Source organism: Suncus etruscus, chromosome 12 (assembly GCF_024139225.1).
Source record: "Suncus etruscus isolate mSunEtr1 chromosome 12, mSunEtr1.pri.cur, whole genome shotgun sequence".
NCBI classification, from domain to species: Eukaryota; Metazoa; Chordata; class Mammalia; order Eulipotyphla; family Soricidae; genus Suncus; species Suncus etruscus.
The window spans coordinates 101,249,414-101,269,070 of NC_064859.1; the positions used below are offsets into that span (position 1 = coordinate 101,249,414).

The window sequence follows — 19,657 nt, forward strand, 5'->3', positions numbered from 1 at the left end:
GCTCGAGGCTCCGTAAAGAGGGGATGCGTTTGACTTCGGCAAACACTGTCATAACAAGCTAAGCCCCGTGTTTATGTCTCTGGAACTGAGAGTTGCTGTGTCCTGCTTCTAACCCGCTTGGAAAAGCTATGCATTGCAAAACGTACTCGTTGTAGCCATTCATCCAGACATCACCTCTGATTAAAAAATCAGCTCAAATTATTTGATATATTTTTGTTTTGCAGGTTAAATTTTTTTTTGTTTTTGTTTTTGGGCCACACCCGGCGTTGCTCAGGGGTGACTCCTGGTTGTCTGCTCAGAAATAGCTCCTGGCAGGCACGGGGGACCATATGGGACACCGGGATTTGAACCAACCACCTTTGGTCCTGGATTGGCTGCTTGCAAGGCAAACGCCACAGTGCTATCTCTCTGGGCCCAGGTTAAATTTTTTAAAATAAAGATACTATTTACAGTCTCGTGGGGGAGGGGACAAAAATATTTTCTTCTTCCTAGGGGAGCATGACAGAAAATAATTGAGAAGCACTGCCTTAGACACATTCAGATGCCTGGTTGGTGTCTGTCGGGTGGGAGTGGCAAGAAGTGGCTCCTGCCCTTCAAGCCTCCATGTTTGTTGAACCTAGGATGTCCCGCTCCATGCAGCCAATGGCCAAGAAGATCTTTAAAGGCGTTTTGGTGGCAGAACTGATAGGCATCTTTGGGGCCTATTTTCTGTTCAATAAGATGAACACAAGCCAAGGTAAGCGGAATTCAGAAGCTGTTTTCTGGGGGATGGTCTAGCTTGCATTTTATTTTTGCTTTTTTGGGCCACACCTGGTGGCACTCAGGGATTACTCCTGGCTCTGCACTCAGAATTTGCTCCTGGCAGGCTTCGGGACCATACGAGATGCCTGGGATCGAACCCGGGTCCACTCCAGGCTGGCTGTATGCTAGGCATTTAAATGCCCTCTGGCAGGCTGGGGGACCAAATGGGATGCCGGGAATCGAACCAGGTCCCTCCCTGGTTGGCCGTATACAAGGCAAACACCCCACTACTATGCTCTCTCTCCGGCGGCCCCAGCCCTGGATGCTTTTATTCTTCTAAAGCAGTGGTTGGCAACAACCAAGATTTGGCCAAATCTTGCCAAAACCACGATTGAAATTTATTTTGAGAGCCACACAGGGCGCACACTGACAGAGGCTAGGAGCAGGGTCCAGACTCCTGGAGCGGCCGCCTGGCTCTCACACAGAAGAGCCAAATTAAAAGTGTCAAGAGCCACATGTGGCTCGAGAGCCACAGGTTGCCCACCACTGTAAACAACAGTGGTATCCCCAGGTGATGGCCTCCTTTCTTTGCAACTTGACTTCTCCCAAGTTATTCCCTGGAAAGCTATTTCAGGACGCTGTGGGTGCTCAGCTTTTACAAAGAAACCATGCAAGGCATCAGAAACACCCAAAGCATGTAAAAGCAAACAAAGCAGAAGATCAGTATTAGAAGTTGGGTAGTTTTATTTCTAATTAGAGTACCACAATGACATCCGTGAATCACTCATAAAATGACAGGATAAGAATAACACATTCATCTACGCTGTTAAATATATACAAGTTGAAAAGAATTGATTTTTAACTACATTTGATCTTTTCAAATAATTGATTCTGTGCTTTAGGATATTGACCAGTTATTCAACATTGAAGTTTTGTTCCCTAGCAGTTGTCCTGCCTAGAGGCGGTATAAAAAGTTGTTAGATAGGGCCCGGAGAGATAGCACAGCGGCGTTTGCCTTGCAAGCAGCCGATCCAGGACCAAAGGTGGTTGGTTCGAATCCCGGTGTCCCATATGGTCCCCCGTGCCTGCCAGGAGCTATTTCTGAGCAGACAGCCAGGAGTAACCCCTGAGCACCGCTGGGTGTGGCCCAAAAAAACAAAAAACAAAAAACAAACAAACAAAAAAAAAGTTGTTAGATAGGCTAATTTGCTTATATATACATATACATTTGTACGTATATATTTATGTTTTGTGTTTGTCGATGGTGCAGGTTGGGCCCTCCCTGGCAGTGCTTGAGGGCTTCTTCCTACTGAACTTTCTTTCCCTCTAGCACCCCTTTTTTTTTGCTTTTTCGGTCACACCTGACCCGGCAAGGCTCAGGTATTACTCCCAGCTCTACGCTCAGATTGCTCCCAGCAGGCTCGGGGGACCATGTGGGATGCTGGGATTCGAACCACTGTCCTTTTGCATGCAAGATGAACGCCCTACCTCCATGCTATTTCTCTGGCCCCTGGCCCATACATTTTATTATATAAATCGGGTGGGTTGGGGATAGTGGTTGGGTCACACCTGGCAACCCTAACCATTTCGCGCCATCCCTCTGGCCCTTCCATTTCATTGTACGGTGCAGGGGCTAGAACCCAGACCCTTCCACACTGAGTGTGTGCACATGCAGGCCGATGCTGGGCCTAGCAGGGAAAAAAAAGTTGTAGGCCTGGTTGGATTTATGATGAGATTAACCCTGTTCTGTCAGATTTCAGGCAGAAGATGAGCGAGAGGTTCCCCATCGTCCTGGAAGGTACGTGGGCCCCTGACAGGAATGTGTGCAAGGTTTTGGCTGACCGAAGTCATTTCTTTATGCTCATGAAAGGCTCCATGATTGCCTTTGTGATGTTACTGATTTTTTCTGGTCACCCCACTTGGGCTTTAATAGGTTGAGTCGAGCTGTTTCTTCTCAGCTAGATAGAGGGAGCAGTGCCCACCTGCCCCGTGGGGTTCTTTACCCAAGGACTTAGAAATCCCTGATTAAGACTCGTTGTAGGAACCTTCCTGAGTTCTAGCCCACTGTGGCCCCGACGGGGAAAGACTTGTTTTCTTTTTTTCAGTAGCTGAATCTGGGCATTTGGACAGGATTTTATAAAGTGACATCTTTTTTTTTTTTAAATTTCTAGTTTATTACAAATCCATGGAGCAATCTGGGACGCACGGCATTCGAGAGCAGGATCAAGAGAAATGGTTCAACGGCAGGAGTTAGACGTGAGTCGGGCTCTTTCCTTAGCAAAGCCTGTTTTCTTCTGCTTCCCGGCTTTGTGTGCGACCCTTGGCCGCCTGCGGAAGTTCTTCTTCCTCCGAATGATGCTCTTGGGGTCTCGGTCGTGCAGCCAGTCGTCACGCTCGGCTTCCCACCGCAGCTGCTTGAAACCTGGGGGCAGGAGTGAGCAGCTGCACGTGGGGCTCCTGGCATCCGTGCTTTGGGGCATTAGGGTTAAGGTGCCCCCCCTCGTCCTCATTCACTGCCTGTCCCCTACCCACGGCTGCTATCAAAGCCCCTTCGCCCCCAATAAGATAATAGGACTAGGAGGAACAGGAAGAAACCTTCCAGATTTCTCCCTTCCTGAGAAGTGAGGCCAGTAGCTGTCAGGTCAGGGGTTAGTAGGTGGCCATAGAAAGCCCTAGAAAGCTCCTTATCCACTCCTGGGCCAGTCCATTTTGTGGGCTGTGGCCTCCATTTCCCCCCAAACCAGCGCAGTTCCTGCCACTTACTGGCGTTGTCTTTGTTGGCCATCGCGTTCAGGCCGATGTTGTCGAACTTGGAGCCCACGTTCTCATCCAACAAGTGGCCAAACTTAGACAAAGAAAGAAAAAGGGAGACATCTATTAGACAGCGTCCAGCAGCCGCAGGACGGCGGATTCCGGAGATTGGCGGCCTCTTACCTCCTCAGCAGATACGAACAAGCTGGAGTCATCGAAGCCTTTCTTCTTTTTCTTTGGCCCTAGAAACAAAACAATAAAACGTACAACTAGGTTACTGAATTGCACCACTAGTTTTGAAAAAAAAAATCTGTCAACCTGGATGGGTTCAATTGTATGTGTTAAACATATACTTGGAAACAATCTTAATAGGAAGCTGGCATTTCAAGAGAGAAATTCATGTCAGAGCAGAAGATATTTTACGTGAACTAGCCTAGTGCTCTGTCCTGATACCCATGTCCTCTTGCCTTTCAGAACTGGGCCAAGGTGCGGTGCCTGCAGATCAAACAGGATTACATTCCTAACACCAAAAGGATGGAATACTTAAAGGCAAACATACTAAGAAAAGTCTAATTAGGCTCAAGGTTTTATTCTTTGGATTAATATGAAGAAACTGATTGATGGCATTTGTTGTGTTCCCTTTTAAAAAATGAGCCCCAGGGCCGGAGAGATAGCACCGGGGTAGGGAGTTTGCCTTGCACTCGGCCAACCTGGGACAGATCCACGTTTGATCTCTGGCATCCCATACGGTCCCCAGGCCTGCCAGGAGTGATTTGTTTTTTTTTTTTTTTTTGGTTTTTGGGCCACACCGGGTGATGCTCAGGGGTCACTCCTGGCTGTCTGCTCAGAAATAGCTCCTGGCAGGCACGGGGGACCCTATGGGACACTGGGATTCGAACCAACCACCTTTGGTCCTGGATCGGCTGCTTGCAAGGCAAACGCCGCTGTGCTATCTCTCCGGGCCTAGGAGTGATTTCTGAGCAAAGAGCCCGGAGTAATCGGAGTGCTTCTGAGTGTGGCCCCAAACCCAAACAAACAAAAAAACCTGAAAAGATTGAAACATAGTTGGATGTGGCAAGAAAAAAAGGCAGGCTTATATGGATGTTAGATGTCGCCTATTAAAGATAAATAAAAACCCATTATAAAAGCATCATTGTGTGTGTGTATGGGTCTCTGGGCTCAGAAATTGCTCCCGGCAGGCTCAGGAGACCATATTGGAAGCCAGGATTGAACTGGGTCTGCTGCGTGCAAGGCAAATGCCCTACCCACTGATATACTGTGGCCCTAAAAGTATTTTTTTTTTTTTTGGTTTTTGGGCCACACCTGTTTGACACTCAGGGGTTACTCCTGGCTATGTGCTCAGAAATCGCTCCTGGCTTGGGGGGGCCATATGGGATGCCGGGGGATCGAACCCTGGTCCATCCTACGCTAGCGCTTGCAAGGCAGACACCTTATCTCTAGCGCCACCTTCCAGGCCCCCTAAAAGTATCTTCTTAAAAACAAACATGAATTGAGGCTTGAGTGACAGGGTGTCTGTCTTGCACTCAGCTGACCTGGGTTCCATCTTGGCACCACTTACAGTCCCTGAAGCCCTCTTAGAGATCCCTGAGCTCAGAGCCAGGGGTTAGCCCTGGCACTGCCAGGTGTGGCCCCCTCCCCCAGCACGGAACACAAGTTCATTTCCTCGGATGGCAACACTTTTCATGTGTACCAATTGGGCTTATTTACCTCATTTTTGGTGAGAGACATGCCCAGCCAAATTGGAGACCAAACTCAGGACTTTGCATGTTCAAGTACTCTACCACCTGTGGGCCATTGCCCAGCCCTGTCTCTGAACAAGCTGAAAAGCATATTCTTACCCTGAAACGACCCAGCAATGTCGAAATCACGCGGCCCTTTCCTCTTGCCCTTCTTCCTGCTGCTCATGGTGCCGCCTCCATCATCCAGATCTGGAGCCCAAAGCAAAATGGACGAGCATTAATTAAGGCTGAAGAGGATCCTGAGACGCGGGACCACCCCGAGCTCTAACTTATGAGCTCAGGACTCCCGCTACAACCTGTTCTGGAACCAGGCCAGTGTCAGCCCTGCTGCACATGCAGCTACTTAACGGGCCAAACTCTTCAGCAACCAGGCAGGACCCACTTCTACTTGTGGCTCTTCCTTTGCAGGCAGGGCCTGGCCCAGGGGCTCCACCTGGGGAACTACCTCTGAGGTGGGAGCACAGGCCTGGCAGCAGGCGCTCCTAAGCATCCTCTGGCACTGTGTGGCCTCCAGACCGGCCCCAACTGTCCCTCTCACCGTGCCTGTCCTGTTTTCCCTCAGCTCACCTATGGGCCACCTCGATAGTGCCTGTGAGGCTGAAACTCCTGGGTAGCACCGACAAAACCAGAACAATTAACCAGCCAGAAAACCACAGCCCTGGTGGGCACACAAGTTGGGCTGTCTCCTGGGGCTTACCTCCTTCGTCATCCTCGTCCTCCTCCTCGTCCTCCTCTGATGCATCCATGAAGGTGCCACCATCTTCCCCGAGCTCGGAGAACTCCTCCTCCCCCAGGCTTCCCAGGGACACCTCGTCATCGTCCAGGTCATCGACGTCCTCACTGGCCTCGGAGTCCTCATCCTCTGGCGCACCTTTAGCTCCTTGCTTTTTCTTCTTCACATTGCTGGGAAATGCCAAAGCCAACCATGCCCACTTGTCAGCGAAGACACACTTTTTCCCCAGTGTAGGTGGCAGCCACAGGTCCCAGAGTTCCAAACTGCTAAGTCTTTATTTTTTGGGACACTCCTGAGGACACTCAGGGCTGACCCCTGGCTCTGCGTGCAGGGATTACTATTGGGGAGGCTTGGGGGACCCTCTGGGGTGCCGAAGATTAAATCCAGCAGGGTGCAAGGCAAACGCCCTCCCAGCTACATTTTCGCTCCAGCCCTAGCCCCCAAGTCTTCCAGACAGAAAGGGTGGCTGCAGCCCTAAGGCCCCATCTGCCTCCCTGACCCTTCCTCAGGGACTCCCTCGCTGCCACACCTGGTGTTCTAAGGGCTCAGAGGAAGAGCTGTGAGGACAGAGTATACCTGGCGAAGTCAAGGTCATCTTTCCCAGCACTGAAGCAATTATCATCTTCAAATGTGTCTGTAGAGAAAATGCAAACCGTGAGCCCTTTGAGGTCACCAAGGCTGCCATCATGTGGTGCCCGCTCCCGAACCACTGTGCCATTAGCCTATGCCAACACTGGGAAGGAGCAGGACTGATGACTCAGTTATCTGGATAAACTTGGAAATGGTGTGATCCGAAGTGACCCGCTAGTTCAGGTTTTTTTTTAATAGTTCTTTCTGGGGCCAGAGCTATAGCACAGTGGTATGGCAGTTGCCTTGCAAGTGCTGACCTGGAACGGGCCTTGATCTCTGGCATCCCATAAGGTCCCCTGAGTGCCACTAGGTGTGCCCTCCCCCAAATAGTACTTTCACAGAAAGAAGGTAAGTGCTAAACTGTTAAGAACAAAACATTTACTATTTAGAAGACGTGGTGCCCTCAGGCTCCGTCAGTTCACATTTCAAGTGAAAAATTCTTTTAGCTCTGGATGGAAACAACAAACTATTTATTTTACTAGCTACCACTGTGCAAGGAGATTAGGAATAGGAAAAATGTTTTCTTTTTTTTGGGTTTTGGGGGACACCCTGTAGTGCTCAAGAGACCACTGAGGTGCTGGGGATCAAACCCAGGTCTCTACTGTCTGGAGTCTCGGGCCCAACAATGCTGTCTATATTATACATGACATGGCCCTAAGACTCAATATACTCAGATACCTACACCGTTTCCTTCCCAATGAACTGTCCAGAGCACAATTATATTTCTGGAGCAAAAGTAGGGGAGCTACAACATCTCTTCAAGAAACCTTAGTTCTTGGGGCAGGGCGGTGGCGCTAGAGGTAAGGTGCCTGCCTTGCCTGCGCGCTAGCCTAGGACGGACCGCAGTTCGATCCCCCGGCGTCCCATATGGTCCCAAGCCAGGAGCGACTTCTGAGCGCATAGCCAGGAGTAACCCCTAAGCGTCAAACGGGTGTGGCCCAAAAACCAAAAAAAAAAAAAAAAAAAGAAACCTTAGTTCTCCATGTGATCTACATGTATTTTTGGCCTAAGAGGTTACAAAAAGTTCTTTAGCATGGGAACTCCTGAGCAATACTCACGGGCCTCACAGGTGTTTGAAGAACCAGGAGGTGCCGGCAACAAGATGGGCCAGTGCCCTCCCCGCCCAGCCCACACCCCAGTTCTCTGGTGACCTCTAGCACTGACACTCTACGGATCTTTGAACGAGCCATAAAAGTCATGGGGCAGAGACCATGTGAGAGTGAAGGCACTCGCTCTGCCCATGTGACACTGGTTCAATCTCTGCCACCACACGGGGCCCCCCAAGTGATCCCCAAGCACAACAAACCGGACCTTGTCACCAACAGAAGCATCAGAGGCACTCACCGATCATCCTTTCAAACTCGTCGTCATCCACATCTTCAATGCTTTCCTCATCTGAATTCTGCCTTTGTTTCTGCTTAACAGCAACTTTCTTGTAGTACCTAAAATAAAGCGCAGGTTGTGCATTGGATAATCTGACTAAAGGGTCTTTTTCTTTTTGGTTTTTGGGCCACACCCGTTTGACGCTCAGGGGTTACTCCTGGCTATGTGCTCAGAAATCGCCCCTGGCTTGGGGGGACCATATGGGACGCCGGGGGATCGAACCGCCGTTCCTTGGCTAGCGCTTGTAAGGCAGACACCTTACCTCTAGCGCCACCTTCCCGGCCCCTAAAGGGTCTTTTTCTCTAGAATCAAAGCACCTCTAACAGTTGGGCATTAAGGACTGAAATGATTTATGAACTAAAGAAAATTTTCACTTAATCGTGGCAGACACTTAAAATAAGGAGAATAAATATCAGATTTGGGTTTTTTTTTTTCAGTTTCTGGGCCACACCCAGCCATGTTCAGGGCTTCCTCCTGGGGCTCTGAGCTCCAGAATTTATCACGGGCTGAGGGGACTCAAACTGGGGTTGGCCACATGTGAGGCAAGCGTCCTCTCTGATGTACTCTTGCTGTGGCTCAAGATTTGGGCTTCTTATGTGCCATAGAGCTTCATCAAAATATCCCAACATGACTAAGTGACGAGGGAAAAGGTGCCAGGTCCAACAAGGAAGACGTGTCAGAATACTATGAAGCACATCAAGAACCAGTGGGCGGACTCTCAGCCTGGAACAGATGGAATTGACAGAACTGACGGTGCTGTCGCTCCCCTGGTCCGGGTGACATGAGGCCTCAGCCACACCCCAGCACAGCCACAGCCACTGGCTATAAGAAGAGTCGCAAGCTGTTGGTCCCCTTCATTGATAGTTTAAAGGCTAAAGGCAAAACCCTACGTTAGAAAAGAAAGAAGCGATGTTCACCAGTGCCTCAGATTTACATGTTCTCATTTGTCAGAGGGAGGCCAAGTGAATGATTCATAAATAGCCTTCAGGAAGAAGACACTGACACATGCTCCAATTTCCCCACAGAGAGGCGATTATGGAAACAAAAGTCTGTTCCAGAGGCTATGTCCCAGAGGCTAGAGTAGTAGCACCCTGGAGGTGTCGTCTGCCTTGCATGTGGCCGATCCAGGTTCTATCCCCGGCAGGCATCCTATAGGGTTCCCCCTGAGCCTGCCAGGAGTAAACCCAAGTGCCAGTAGGTGTGGTCCAAAAACCACAAAACAAAACAAAAAAGCCTTTTCCAGACCTGAACCCTCTAAAGGACCCATGTCCCCAAGCCTGCAGTCCCCTACCGGTGGAAGAACACCTCGTGCGCCGGGATCTGGCTCTCTTCCCTCGCCAGGAACTCCCGACTGTTGACTGCAAGGAAATCAGAGAAAGCACCGGTCTCAGTTCTGAGCCGCCAAGGCTAGAGATGCAGCACACGGACCAGTCCACAGGCCCTGACTAGTCATTTGGGTGCAATCCCCACTATCCCATATGGTCCCCTAAACAATGCCAGGAGTGATTCCTGAGTGCCGTGAGTTGTGGCCCAAAAACCAGGGTTGGGGGAAAAAAATCACGTTCAGGGGCCAGAGGAGATAGTACAATAGGCAGTGTTTGCCTTGCACTTGGCTGACGTAGGTCGAAACCTGGCATCCCATGGGGGTGCCCTGAACACACCAGGAGTAACCTGAGCACTGTGAAGTGTGGCCTCAAAAAACCAACCCCCCCAAAGAAACCCCAAACAAAAGCAAATTCAATCATGTTCAACAGCAGTAGAGAGAAAATACAAGGAGAGGGTGTTTGCCTTGCATGTGGGTGACCTGGGTTCGATCCCGACACGCACACCCAAACCAGCTGTAGGTTTTCTGCCAAACTCCTGTTGGCCCCTTTCCGACTCACCCGGAAGTGTGTGGACATCACTCAGGAAATGCTTCCTTTTCGGCTGCATCACGACACTGTCCGTGTTTTCTGAAACATGAAATCCCAGAGGATGTCAGACATGGTAACACACCCGTGCTGCTGAGCCCAACTCAGCACCGCACCTTACCTTTGCCTTTATGTGGCTTTGGATTCCGGTAAACAAAGCGATCCAAGAATCTCATGAGCGTGAAATCCTGCAGCGGGTCCCCCGAGTACTGAATCGAATTTCCCTGCCAGCAGGGAGGGAAGGGACAAGGAGTTAGAAACTGACATCAGTGAGTCACACCCGGGGGAGAAAAACAGGAAAACACGCGCTTGTGGTGTTTTGCTGCAAAGGCTCAGAGAGGCCACGAGCAATATTTCAGCGAAAAAATTCAATAGGTGGTTGGGACCTGATGGATAGCACATTGGGGAGGCATTTGCCTTGTAAGCGGCTGACCCGGGTTCAATCCCTGGCATCCCATATGGTCTCCAAGCCTACCAGGAGGAAATCCGCAGTGCAGAGGCAGGAGTAACCCCTGAGCAATGCCCCCCAAAACAACCACCCAACAGATTCTCAGATTCTAGGTGGCTCAGCTAGCCCCTTCTAGGGACATGGGACCAGCAAACAGGAATTGAGCCCATAGGGGCAGGCCTGAGCAGTGAATGGGGAGACAGGCCGGTAGGGCCCTAAGTGCAGAGACCACCCCCAGCACCCAACCGCTGTGGCAAGAGAAATGGCTGCTGATGGAGATAGGGCATCTGTTCCCAGGATAAACAAGAGGACTCAGTTTCTCGAGGCTTGTCTTCGGAGCTTTACTCACCTCAAGGATGGTCTTCGCAAAGAGGGCCACGGAGGGATGGTAATGCTCGGACAGCTGGAAGGAGAGAGCGGTGAAGAAGGAAGGCCGGGCTCAGTAGAACGTTTAAGAAAACCCAAAGCTAACACGCGAGAGCATGGGTGGATCTACAGTTCTGATCTAGAAACTGTTCTTTACACCCTGACTACTGAGCCCCCTGAATTCAGGGAGCAGGAATGGCGGTAGACCCACCACCTTGGAAACAAGAACCAAACGGTGCTTTTACCTTTTTGAGTTCCCAAAGACTCGTATTTTCGGCGCCGCAGAACAAGGGGTTTCTACTAAACGGGTCGTATCTGTTCAGACGCGTCCCTCCTGAGAACGTGAGGTTGTAGGAAGAATTAGAATGAAACTGTAATTCCCCAGGTGTGTCAAGCTAGCTGCCAGGCTGCTATTTTTAGTTTAATCCCAGCACAACACTCCTGAGCAGATCCAGGAGTAAGCTCAGAGCACTGACTGGTGCAAAACAAAACATAAGAACGTTGCGATTTTTCTTTCTATTATGTGCAAAGTTCCTAAATACTCAATAATTTAAAAACAAACAAAAAAGGGGACCGGAGCAAAAGTACAGCAGGGAGGATGTTTGTCTTGCATGCAGCTGACCCAAGTTCGATCTCTGGCATCCCATATGGTCCCGAGACTGCCAGGAGGAATTCCAGAGAACCATTGTGTGTGAAGCAAAATCCAAAATCCAAATAAAATAAAAAAAACACAAATATACACACACCTCCAAAAAACCTCATAAACCCCCAACAAAACCCAAAACGCACCTTTCAAATTATCAACGTGCACCCAAGACGCGGACCCCGCCTTCTCGGGTTCAATCTGCTCTCCAGGCGCTGTTTCTCCCGCCTTCACTGCTGCCTCTGCTTCTGCCTCTTTATCTGCGTCGGTGAAGTGTTCTGTGTCTTCCTCATCTCCGAGGTCAACAAACTTTTCTTCATCGTCAGCCTCCTAAAAAATGGTTTAACGGTTTTGGGGCAACGAACTGAAAGCCCTTATTCAACCAGATGGCAGTTCCTTGCCTAACTTCTGTGGACTTTATGCCTATGTGGGTGGGGGGCTGGGAAAAAGCAGTGGGGTACATCCATTATAAAACATTTTTTTTGTGTGTGTTTTTGTTTTTTTGCTGCACCCAGCAGCGCTCTGGAGTTACTCCTGACTGTTCACTCAGAAATCGCTCCTGGCAGGCTCGGGTAACCATATGGGATGCCGGGAATCGAATCCGGGTCTGTCCTGGGTTGGCTCCGTGCAGGGCAAACGCCCTACTGCTGTGCCATCGCTTTGTCCCCCCATTATATAAAATCTTTAAAAAACATTGTGTCTGTATAACTGGAAAAATATCCCCAAAAATAAAACTGGGATATAATAATTATGCAGTATACAGAGTACAAAATAGGGGCCAGATGGGGCTGGAGCAGTGGTGCGGAGTGGTAAGGCATCTGCCTTGCTGGTGCTAGCCTAGGATGGACCATGGTTTGATCCCCCAGCATCCCAAAAGGTTCCCCAAGCCAGGAGCAATTTCTGAGCACATATCCAGGAGTAACCCGAGAGTCACCGGTGTGGCCCAAAAAACAAAAAACAAAAAAAAAAAGGGGGGGGGTACCAGAGCGATGGCACAGTGAAGAGGACACTTGCCTTGCATGTGACCAATCTGGGTTCAATCCCCGGCATCCCACAGGGTCCCCTGAGCACCACCAGGAGTAATGCCTGAGCACAGAGTCAGGAGTAACCCCTGAGCACCACCCAAACCAAAATAGAGTACAAAATTGTCGTTCTGAATCAGAGCTCCTTGGTACAATGCTGGTAGGTCACAAAGGTTCTCTCAGGGGCTTTGGAACGAGAGATGAGGTGTCCATACTCTGACCTCGGAATATTTGAAATCAAAGGTCCCTGAGCCTTTGGGACCCCAACCCAGCAAAGTTCTGAAGTGGCACTCAGATGCCACTTTCCTGAGGATGAGAGTTCTGGAGGGAACCGAGGGCAGGGGGAGAGAGCAGGGTTCTGGGTTCTGGGTTCTGGGTGAAGCAACAAGCCAGCCTGTGTAGACCCCAACTCTGCCGACGCCAGAAGACCGCGCCTGGGCTGCACCATGAAACTGAGAGCCCCAAAGCCCTGACGTGAAGCCCAGAAGACCCAAGCATACCGTGAGGTCCAGTTGACTCCGAAGGGCTGGCTTGGCTTTGAGGATCTCGGACACGAGAAAGAGGGCGCCGCAGGCAAACGGGGGCATCTGCCCACAGACTACTTGCAGCAGCCGCTTGATGAAGGCTCGAACTCGCCGTAGCACCACATCAGCCTTTAGGGACTTGTAGATGAGGTTGAGGAATAGGGCGGGTTTGGAGCAAGTCAGCAGCCCCGGGTCCAGCATCTTCCTGAAAGGCAGGAGCAGAGATGCTCGTTCAGAAGTGGCCCCTGGGCAACCTGCTCAGCAGCCAACTTGCCCGCAGAGCCAGGGCGTGGAAGGTGGTGAGCAGAACAGAGGCACCGGCGCCAGGGTCCAACTGGGCTCTCTGACACTGAAAGGGACTGAGAACGTCTGAGTGTGACTCCCCAAACCAAAGGGTGATGAGATGAGACCAAGCCAGTCCTACAGAATGTGTCCCCGTGTCCCAGAAGCACTGGCTAAGCAGAAGGGATAGACCCTGCAGCCAGGGGCTGGACCAGGCAGGCCCGAAGGTGGCCACACGACAGGGATGTACCTAGTTCTCATTCCAGCCCAGGGCAGCTTCAACCCTTCACCTCATCCCGCTGGCTCAGTCCAAGATGTTCACCCTGATCTGGGCCCCAAGGACCAGGCCCCTCCCCAGAAAGAATTCACACTGCAGAATTCCTGAGGAACCCCTAGCTTTCCCCACCAACATCAGGCACCACGCTGCGCTCCTGCTCTCACCCCAGCCTTCCCCGTCACCCCCAGAACTCAGAGGCCTGTACAAGAGATGGAACCATCCAGCCTCAGGTGCTGTTTCCCCTCGGCCCCAATTCCTGACACTGCCCCAACTTAGCCAGTGTCATGGCCACAAACCCAGTGGGGGCCAGTGGTCTCCATGAGGAGACGGAAAACAGAGGCTGATGCAAGGGCCCATGTGTTGCCTTCTCAGGGAAGAGGGTTAAGAACAGGCTTTCTTCTGGGGAGCATTGAGAGTGGGGACACGTTCCATCTAGAGAAGCACTAAAGGTAGCAGCACATTCTCTCCTGGGAGCACGTTTGGGAACACCAAAGGCGGAGACATGCTGCCTCTCAGGGAGCACAAGCCCAGGATGTGACTGTTGTATGAGAGCCACAGCATCTGCATCTCTCCAGTATTGACAGGGAATGGGTGGGTGAGTTGGAGAGAAGGGAAGGAAGGAAGAGGGGAGAAAGGAAGGAAAGAGGAGGGAAGGGAGAAAGGGAAGGAAGGATGGGAGAGGAGGAAGCAAGGAAGGAGAAGGAGAAAGAGGGAAGGAAGAGGAAGGAGGTAAGAAAGGAGGGAATGGAGGAAAGGGGAGGAAGTGAAGAAGGCAGGAAGGAAAGGAGGGAAGAGTGGGAAACAAAAGGAGGGAAGTGGAAGGAGAGAAGAAAGGAATAAAAGGGGAGGGGCCAGAGCGGTGGTACTAGTGGAAAGGCATCTGCCTTGCAAGTGCTAACTTTGGACAGACCAAGGTTTGATTCCCCTGGCGTCCCATAAGGTCCTCCAAACCAGGCGCCATTTCTGAGCGCATAGGCAGGAATAACCTGAGTGTCACTGGGTATGGCCCAAAAACCAAAAGAAAAAAAAAAGAAAAAGAAAGGAAGGGAGGGAGGAAAAGGAAGGAAGAAAGGAAAGAAGGAAGTGAGGAAAGAGGAGGAAGGGAGGGAAAGGCAGGAAGAAAAGGAAGGAGGGAAGGAAAGTTTCGGAAAGAAGGAAGAAGGGAGGGAGGGAAGAAAGGCAAAGAAGGAAGGGGAAAAGGAAGGGAGGGAGAGGAAGGAACTCTGGGCTCTGGGTGCTGAGGGAGCCTCCCTGTCCGTGGGCTGCGGGAGGGTGGCTACGCACCGGTAGAGCGCCGCGTAGTAGCGGTCAGAGATGGTCTGCTGGGAGTTCATGACCTGGAAGAGCAGCATCAGGGCCTGCACGCCAGTGCTGAAGTTCACAGCATGTACCACGCGGAAGAGTGTGTCCACCTGCTCCCGCACCTTGTCGTCGTCGGCCGGGGCGTAGGGGTAGGCCCGGTTCACGCCCGTCAGGAGGGCACCGAGCATCTTGGAGTCCAGGTCCTTCTGCTTGACGCATGTCCGGAAGAAGCAGAAGTACACGGTGATCAGCCGGCTGGCCAGGCTGCCGTCATCGGGTGACAGGGCCGTCTGGCCAAGGAAGCACACGGCATAGTACTGTGCCTTGGGACTGATGTGTGCCCGGAACAGCAGCCGCTCCACCTCGCTGCACACCACCCCCTTCATGTTGGGGTGCTGGCGCAGCAGTGTCTCTAGCAGGTGTGAGGCCCTCGCGGCCACCCGGTTCAGAGGGTCGCCCAGTTTGTTCACCAGCTGCCCGAGCAGCGCCTTCTCCTGCTCGGGCTTGTGACACAGGAGCTCGTGGGCAGCGCTCAAGGCGCGCGTCTTGGTGGCCACCAGGGCGTCGTGGCCCAGTGTGTCCAGGACCTGCACGAACTCGGCCACCAGGTGCTTGAGCTGGTGCTCGAAGTGCCACAGCAGCAGCCTGCGGTCGCGGGCATCCCTGTTGCCGCTGCAGAGTTGCTCGAGGCGGCCCAGGGGACGCTGGGTAAAGGGGCGCAGCTTGCGGCTGTCAGGCAGCAGGTGGGTGAGGAGCAGCTCTTTGGCGGTGTCCAGCGCCAGCAGGCACTGCTGCTTGCTGCCCTTTTTCTTCACCAGGTTCACCAGTGTCTCCAGCAGCCCGAGTGTGTGCACCGCATCATCCTGGATGAGGAGGGTCATGGCGGCCAGTCGGTCTCCCAGGGTCCCTGCGGACACAATGGCCTTCATCCAGGTGGCGGTGCCCTTCTGGTGAGGTGTCTGTGCCTGGTACAAGCTGATCTCGTGTTCATACAGCCGCTGGGCCAAGGTCCGGTAGCCGGCCACCAGCTCAGGCAGCTGCGGCTCCAGGCAGAACTCGCCACTGTATTCCAGCTCGTGCCATTTGCCACCAGGCTTGAGCAACAACGTCTGTCGCGCACAGAACTCGAATGGGTCCGGCTGCTTCTCTTGCCTTCCTGGTGGGACCGCGCCTGCCTCAGTGTTTGTGACATCTGGCTCTGGCTTTTTCTTGGTTTTCGCTTTAGCGGTTGGTGTCTTTTCACCTTCAACTGCCTTCGGCTTTTTCTTATCAGCTTTTTTCCCCTTTTTATCAGTCTCTTGTTTTGGAGCTGGCTCCCCGCCATCATCTTTGTCTTCCTCAATGGAGCACGTTTTGGCAAACTTGGCCAAATTCAGATTCCGGACAAAAGTTTCGAGCTCACCTTGCTGAAGGTCGTCGATGGCTCCCTTCTTCCCTCCATCTACTACTTCTTCATTCTCATCCAAAGCTGCTAGCATCAGGTAATCTTGCTGCACACAAAACAAAAGAAAGTGGAAAATGAGTGAGCAGCCCAACAGTTAGAAAAATTTCATCTGGAGCCTACGTCTCTCAAACCAAGGACCCCCGAGTTTTCACACTTAGCTTCTTTGGGGCTGTCGAGGCTCCCAGGCTATTCCCAAGAAAAGCACAGGAGAATCTAAGCAAGTTAGTTTTTTGGCTGGAAATTCCTTTTTTGAATTTGAACATCGGACTATGTCCTGGGAAGTGTAAGAAAAAACTATGCCATTTTCTCACCCACCAAAAAGATGTAAGAAACACAGATTTACTAAGCTGAAAAAATACTTATTACCGCATATACTCGAGTATAAGCCGAGCCCCATAATTTTACCCTAAAAACTTAGAAAACTTAGTGACTCAAGTATAAGATAAAGTGGAAATACAAGAGCCACTGGTAAATATCAAAAATAAAAATATATACCCCCCAAATTACAATAATTGAGAAATCAGTAAATGTTTTTCAATATTTATTGCTAAAGAAAAACTGTAAACTAACAACAGTAAATTTAAAACTTTAAAAAAAGTGCAGAAAACTAGCTTAACTGGTAATCAAGCTAAATCACAAAGGTTAAAATCCTTCAAAACTGGATTCCTCTTCCTCCTCATCTGTATGTCCAAACAGAGCTTCAGCTGTATCTGATGTGAGGGTATCAGCATAGACATAGTCATCATCACTGAGTTCGCAGATACCATCATCACTGCTATTGGTCTCATACAAAGAGCAGAATATTGTGGGTTAAATAGTTCAGTGGCATACAGTTCAGTTTAGCTGCCTACCATCTTCAGCTCAGTCTTGACTTGTGGACAGAGCTGAAGCACCGCCCTCTCCAGCAACCGGCAGAAGACGAATGGAGACTATCTGCATTTGATTTGGTGCACGCACACTGAATCAAATAAACTGTATGACCCAAGTATAAGCCGATTTTGGGTTTTCGGCACATACCTAAGTATATACGGTAGGTTAAACAACTGGGCTTAACATCTCACACGTGTAAATCTCTATGCATCTGAGTAGGAAGTGACAGGGCCACAGAAAGATGTGTAGAGGATAAATCGTGCAAAACAAAGAGCAAGAAAGAACATAACAGTGCTCAGCTTTACCAAAAATGAGAGACCGTCAGCTTAAAATGAAATAGCCTGCTCCATTCTGAAAACTTATTTAAACAAAGAGCAAGAAAGAACATAACAGTGCTCAGCTTTACCAAAAATGAGAGACCGTCAGCTTAAAATGAAATAGCCTGCTCCATTCTGAAAACTTATTTTTTAAGTTTTAGCTTGGAGTCCTGTGCTGGGGGAATCTATGTGCTGCCAAATGATAAACCTGGGTCAGGGCTCAGCCTGCTGGTCTCTCCTAGGTAGTTCCTAATCCACATTTTCAAGTTGGATGAGCTGAAACACAATGCCAGGCAGTGCTGGAAGGGGCCTAGGTGTTTTAAATCCGTGCAAAATAACTGCACCCATCTGTGACATCTTCAGATTTAGATCCCAAATATATGCACACGTGGGGACAGACAAGCTCAAAGTTATGAACTGAAGTGTCATTTAAATTAACAAAAGATGGGTAGTTGGGAGACATAGTACAGTGAGCAGCAAGGCTGCTTTTCTTGCATGAAGCTGAACTACAACTGACCCCCTCAAGGACCCTCACATTGCCAAAGATTAATTCCTTGAGGTTTCTGCTCCAACATCTCACCAAGGCATTCTTCCTTAAGTCACCTCAACTATAACTGATACTCCTTCCAAACCCTTCTGCTCTGTGGGCCCAAGAACATAAAAGCAGGCACACTTGTACCTGTTGGGGGTGGGCTCTACACGCGAGTGCATCCTACTAGCGATGTTCCAATCCCAGACTCCCGGGGATTTTAACATGGATGCTGCTAGGCCCAAAAAGAGCCCCAAAAGAGCTGGTTTCAAAAGAGCTGGGAACCTAGGGGACCAGGATGGGACACCAAGGTGCAACTAAAAAAAAAAAAGTGTTGGGGGCCCGGAAAGATAGCACAGCGGCGTTTACCTTGCAAGCAGTCGATCCAGGACCAAAGGTGGTTGGCTTGAATCCCAGCATCCCATATGGTTCCCCGTGCCTGCCAGGAGCTATTTCTGAGCAGACAACCAGGAGTAACCCCTGAACAATGCCGGGTGTGGCTCAAAAACCAAAAAAAAAAAAAAAAAAAAAAAAAAGTTGGGGGGCTGGAGAGAGCACGGAGGTAGGGCATTTGCCTTGCATGCAGAAGGACGGTGGTTTGAACCCTAGCACCCTATATGATCCCTTGAACCTGCCAGTAGCGATTTCTGAGCATAGAGCCAGGAGAACCCCTGAGCGCTGCCGGGTGTGACCCAAAAACCAAAGGAAAAAAGAAATGTTGGTAGAGGCCTTTGGATTAGTCCTCATATTGCTTTCTAATGAGATGTTTCTCCATTGGTTCCTTTTGGTTTTCGTGTTAGAGGGATGTTGCCCCATTGTCTCCTCATCTGGCTTTCCCCCTATATTGGGGCGTGGCCTTATTTTCCCCAATGAAGGCTACTCAGGCAACTGGATGAGAGCTGTCATCTTGGATCCTGGTTCCACGTGGTGGGGCGTCCGGCTTGTGGGTCATCAATCAGCTTACAGTGTGAATTTCTGGCCTCTTTCTTCTTTCCCAAAAGCGTGTGGATAATTTCCTGTGTCGGAGACTGCTCCGGGACCCGCGCCTCTTGTCTTCACTCGGATTGGGAGGCATGGGGTGGGGAGAATCCCTTTCCCTCTTGGGGGGGATTGTGGAATTCACACCCAACTATTGCACAGAAAAGAGAGACTCGCCTGCACACAAGTCAGATGCGAAAACGCAGCACTGGGATGCTCAGGATGCTCATTCTGTCTCTGGTCTGGTAAGACTTGGGTTTTAGGGGCCGGAGAGATAGCTAGCTCGGAGGGAGGGCGTTCGCCTCCCATATGGCAGCCCAGAGGGTCCCCCGAGCCTGCCAGGAGCAATTTCTGAGCGCAGAGCCAGGAGGAACCCTGAGCGCTGCCGGGTGGGCCCCTCCTGGGTCTGCGCCTCGGATCCCCGCAGGCCCCTTCCCCAGCACGCCCGGGGCGACCCCGCACCTTGGTGCCTCCCAGGCGCAACACCTCCTCCAGGGAGAAGCCATCGTCCGCTTCGTCGTCCTCGTCGTCGTCGTCGGGATCTTCCACCGCCTCCTCGGGCCGCCGGCGGGGGTGCTGGGTGTAGAACGCCGCGGGCTGCCTGGGGGCGGCCATGATCAGCCCGGCGTGGTCCCGGCGCCCCTCACTTCCGGCGCGTGGATGACGCACTTCCGGCGCATGGACAACTAACTTTCGGCGCACAGATGACGCGTTTCCGGCGCGACGCCGCTCCCGACCCGGAAGCGG

The 19,657-nt window shown here is 51.1% G+C and overlaps 2 protein-coding genes across 3 annotated transcripts; one reads left to right on the plus strand and one right to left on the minus strand.

Annotated features, from left to right (window-relative positions):
* The first annotated feature begins 621 nt into the window (after positions 1 to 621).
* On the plus strand, positions 622 to 5,510 carry CEBPZOS (CEBPZ opposite strand). Of its 2 annotated transcripts, none has more exons than XM_049784288.1 (4): positions 622 to 736; positions 2,495 to 2,539; positions 2,913 to 2,997; positions 5,440 to 5,510. In XM_049784288.1, exons 1-3 carry the CDS (start codon positions 622 to 624, stop codon positions 2,993 to 2,995), a joined length of 243 nt encoding a protein of 80 aa, XP_049640245.1. In that variant the 3' UTR covers positions 2,996 to 2,997; positions 5,440 to 5,510. The 2 variants fall into 2 exon arrangements, with proteins under 2 accessions (XP_049640245.1, XP_049640244.1); XM_049784287.1 differs by lacking the exon at positions 5,440 to 5,510 and adding an exon at positions 3,536 to 3,758.
* CEBPZ (CCAAT enhancer binding protein zeta) lies at positions 2,906 to 19,525 on the minus strand. Its single transcript, XM_049784294.1, has 16 exons — positions 19,373 to 19,525; positions 14,755 to 16,262; positions 12,888 to 13,116; positions 11,512 to 11,695; positions 10,968 to 11,056; positions 10,706 to 10,759; positions 10,030 to 10,132; positions 9,882 to 9,950; positions 9,290 to 9,356; positions 7,960 to 8,057; positions 6,562 to 6,619; positions 5,922 to 6,155; positions 5,352 to 5,413; positions 3,676 to 3,734; positions 3,505 to 3,586; positions 2,906 to 3,163 (listed from the first exon to the last, which is right to left on the minus strand). Exons 1-16 carry the CDS (start codon positions 19,523 to 19,525, stop codon positions 2,979 to 2,981), a joined length of 3,234 nt encoding a protein of 1,077 aa, XP_049640251.1. The 3' UTR covers positions 2,906 to 2,978.
* Positions 19,526 to 19,657: the final 132 nt, after the last annotated feature.

What these genes read in the sequence shown, in the direction of transcription:
- CEBPZ (XM_049784294.1), bottom strand. Translation starts at nt 19,525, where the DNA reads ATGGCCGCCCCCAGGCAGCCCGCGGCGTTCTACACCCAGCACCCCCGC. An exon ending in TACTACGCGGCGCTCTACCG is followed by an intron (nt 13,117 to 14,754) that starts GTGCGTAGCCAC and finishes CCTGCCTTTCAG; the next exon opens with GAAGATGCTGGACCCGGGGC. An exon ending in GATGACCTTGACTTCGCCAG is followed by an intron (nt 6,156 to 6,561) that starts GTATACTCTGTC and finishes GGCATTTCCCAG; the next exon opens with CAATGTGAAGAAGAAAAAGC.
- CEBPZOS (XM_049784288.1), top strand. Translation starts at nt 622, where the DNA reads ATGTCCCGCTCCATGCAGCCAATGGCCAAGAAGATCTTTAAAGGCGTT. An exon ending in TAAGATGAACACAAGCCAAG is followed by an intron (nt 737 to 2,494) that starts GTAAGCGGAATT and finishes CTGTTCTGTCAG; the next exon opens with ATTTCAGGCAGAAGATGAGC. An exon ending in GTTCCCCATCGTCCTGGAAG is followed by an intron (nt 2,540 to 2,912) that starts GTACGTGGGCCC and finishes TTAAATTTCTAG; the next exon opens with TTTATTACAAATCCATGGAG.